This window comes from Rhizophagus irregularis, chromosome 18 (genome assembly GCF_026210795.1).
Source record: "Rhizophagus irregularis chromosome 18, complete sequence".
In the NCBI taxonomy this organism is placed as follows: Eukaryota; Fungi; Glomeromycota; class Glomeromycetes; order Glomerales; family Glomeraceae; genus Rhizophagus; species Rhizophagus irregularis.
The window spans coordinates 3,256,830-3,259,345 of NC_089446.1; the positions used below are offsets into that span (position 1 = coordinate 3,256,830).

General features: G+C 30.1%; 1 protein-coding gene across 1 annotated transcript; it reads left to right on the plus strand.

Moving 5' to 3' along the window:
- Positions 1-1,299: 1,299 nt before the first annotated feature.
- On the plus strand, positions 1,300-1,696 carry OCT59_010316 (uncharacterized protein; the record flags this gene model as incomplete). Its single annotated transcript, XM_066132932.1, has 2 exons — positions 1,300-1,510; positions 1,593-1,696. 2 exons carry the CDS (start codon positions 1,300-1,302, stop codon positions 1,694-1,696), a joined length of 315 nt encoding a protein of 104 aa, XP_066000528.1.
- Between the last annotated feature and the right edge of the window lie 820 nt (positions 1,697-2,516).

Sequence of the window (2,516 nt, forward strand, 5' to 3'; positions counted from 1 at the left end):
GATCAGCAATATAAGGGAGGAAAAAATAAGAAAAAGTGAAAAGGGAATAAAAAAGGAGGAAGATAAAAAGGAAAGAAGGAGAGATGTAAAAAGGAAGAAATAAGGACAAAAGAAAGGAGTTAAAAAGATGAAAAAGAAAGAAAAAGAAAACAAAGGAAGAAATAGGAAGATGAAAAAGAGAAGAGAAAGAGATAAAAAAGAATGAGTGAAGAAAATGGAAAGGAAAGAAGAGAAAGATGAAAAAAAAGAGAAAGAGACAAAAAGAAGAGAGAGAAGAGAAAATGAATTAGCAAAAGTAAAGGAAGCAAAAAAGAAAAAAAGAAATATAGGAATTTACCTAAATTCTATCGAAACAGAAACTATCTTAAAGAAAAAACTGAAGATAATAACGTCTCGAAAAAAAATATAATGAAATTAATAAAAACAAGAGCAAAAAAAAGAAAAAAAAAATACACCTTAAAGCCAAAATGGAGTTATCTCATGCCTAAAAAGAAGTGGAAGAAGGCTGTACTACTATACACAATAATTAGCTAGACGATTTATATAAGTAAAAAAGGAAAATGAGGCAAAGAGTGAAAAGAGAGAAAGAAAGGAGACGAAAAAGAAGAAAGAAAAGAAACAAAAAAGGTGGAAAAGAAGAAGGAAAAAAGGAAAATAAAAGTGGAGGAGAAAAGGAAATAAGAAGAAAAAGAAAAGTAAAAGGGAAGCAAAAGATAAAAAAAAGTAAAAAAAAGCTTATTTAAAGGAAAAACAGGAAAGTAAAAGACGCGCTACGCATTTATAAAAAGTTGTTAATACAGGTGGTGAGTATATTTAGCTTAGCATAATACTTATTATGTAATACTTTATTGTAATGTAAATTTGAATATGAATATTGTAAAGATATTTCATATTTTATTTACAATCAATTTAATTTAAAAGGAAAATTAATAATTATGTAATGCATAACAACCATTCTTTTGTAATGAAATATAACATTAATGTTATAGCTAACCTTGTTAAATATCATATTAATATCCATGTTGTCATGCATAATATTTTTATAGTTATAATAATATATAGTAAAGTTGAAATCTCTGCCATCTGAGATTACACCTGCTTGAGAGATCATTAGGCTAAAGGGGTTTGCTTGGCATTATGAAGCAGAGAATTGGAGATTTGTTAAGTAAAGTTAACCAAAAAGTGTTTACTTTAGTAAGGTTCCTGGCCAAGTGAATAAAACACTATAAATAGGAGAGTTTTGGCCCATAAGGTGAGTTAGCATTAACATTGCCTACATTATATTTAAGAGTCGCAAAAATGAGCAATACTAACTATTCTAAGACTAATACTCCCAAGACTGATGTTTCAAATATACCCTCAAATATGCCCAACACTAATTCCAATACTCCTAAGACAGATGTTCTCAACGCGCTTAAAGTTGATGATTTTGATGATCTCAATTTATTCCTTGCTCCGAAAAATCTTTGCTGGTCAGTACCTCCTCCTAAGCCAATGGAAAAGAGAAATAGTAAGTAGCATAATCTAAGAGAAAAAAGGGACGCTTCAAATGAATACTAACTTTTCAGTCTAACGTCTATGCTTTAAATCAGATAATTCGACCTATAAGCCCGCCTTTAGAGATAATAGCGATTATATTGAGAGAGACGATTACTGGAAGAGAAAAATTAGAAGCATGATAACAATGACGATATGAATCCTGGTCAATAGCAAAATATGTTAGACCAATTGTAAAGATCATCCACACATAATATTCATATCTGGGATATGATGGATAAATATTATTTTATAAAATTATTCTCTGGCTTCGAAATTTGGGCCAGCCAGTTTTTATATTTTTATTTGTATATCATTGTCACTGTAACATTTATGTTAATAAAGGTTTAAAGGTTCAGACACAAATGGAATCGTGCCACTACTTTGAATTGTGAGAGTTAGTACACATTGTCATTTATATACTGCAATAAAGTAAATACGTTTATGTACAATAAATCGGCATATAACTTTTTTTTATTACTCCGATATCAACACCACCCACATATACTTTAGCATATACACGTTAAAAATACAATGCCCGATGTAGGCTTTACTATTTGATTCAATTTAAGAATATAGGATAAAAAAATACTACAATATTAATACTAACTCTGATTGCAATACATTATGTTTATAAAAAATTTGTAATTTTTTTAGCCTTCATATATTTTCTGCACTTTAGTTTTTCAAACTAAGGCCTCCTAATTTATTTACATCCACCAGTACAACTAAAGGTTCCAAAACCGGTATTAGTACAAGTTGGACAGGCATATGTGCATGTAGGACCACATCTAAAAATACATTCAAAATCTAAACTCTGTGTTGAAAGATAGGAACAAATTCCATCACAAATAGTTTTGGGTCCACCAAAAGTGCAAGTCGTGATATCACAGATACTGAGTCCGCAATCAACCTGGCAAGGGATTTTACCATGACAACCAGACATAACACATTTGTAAAATGGGGATAGTGGGAATGCT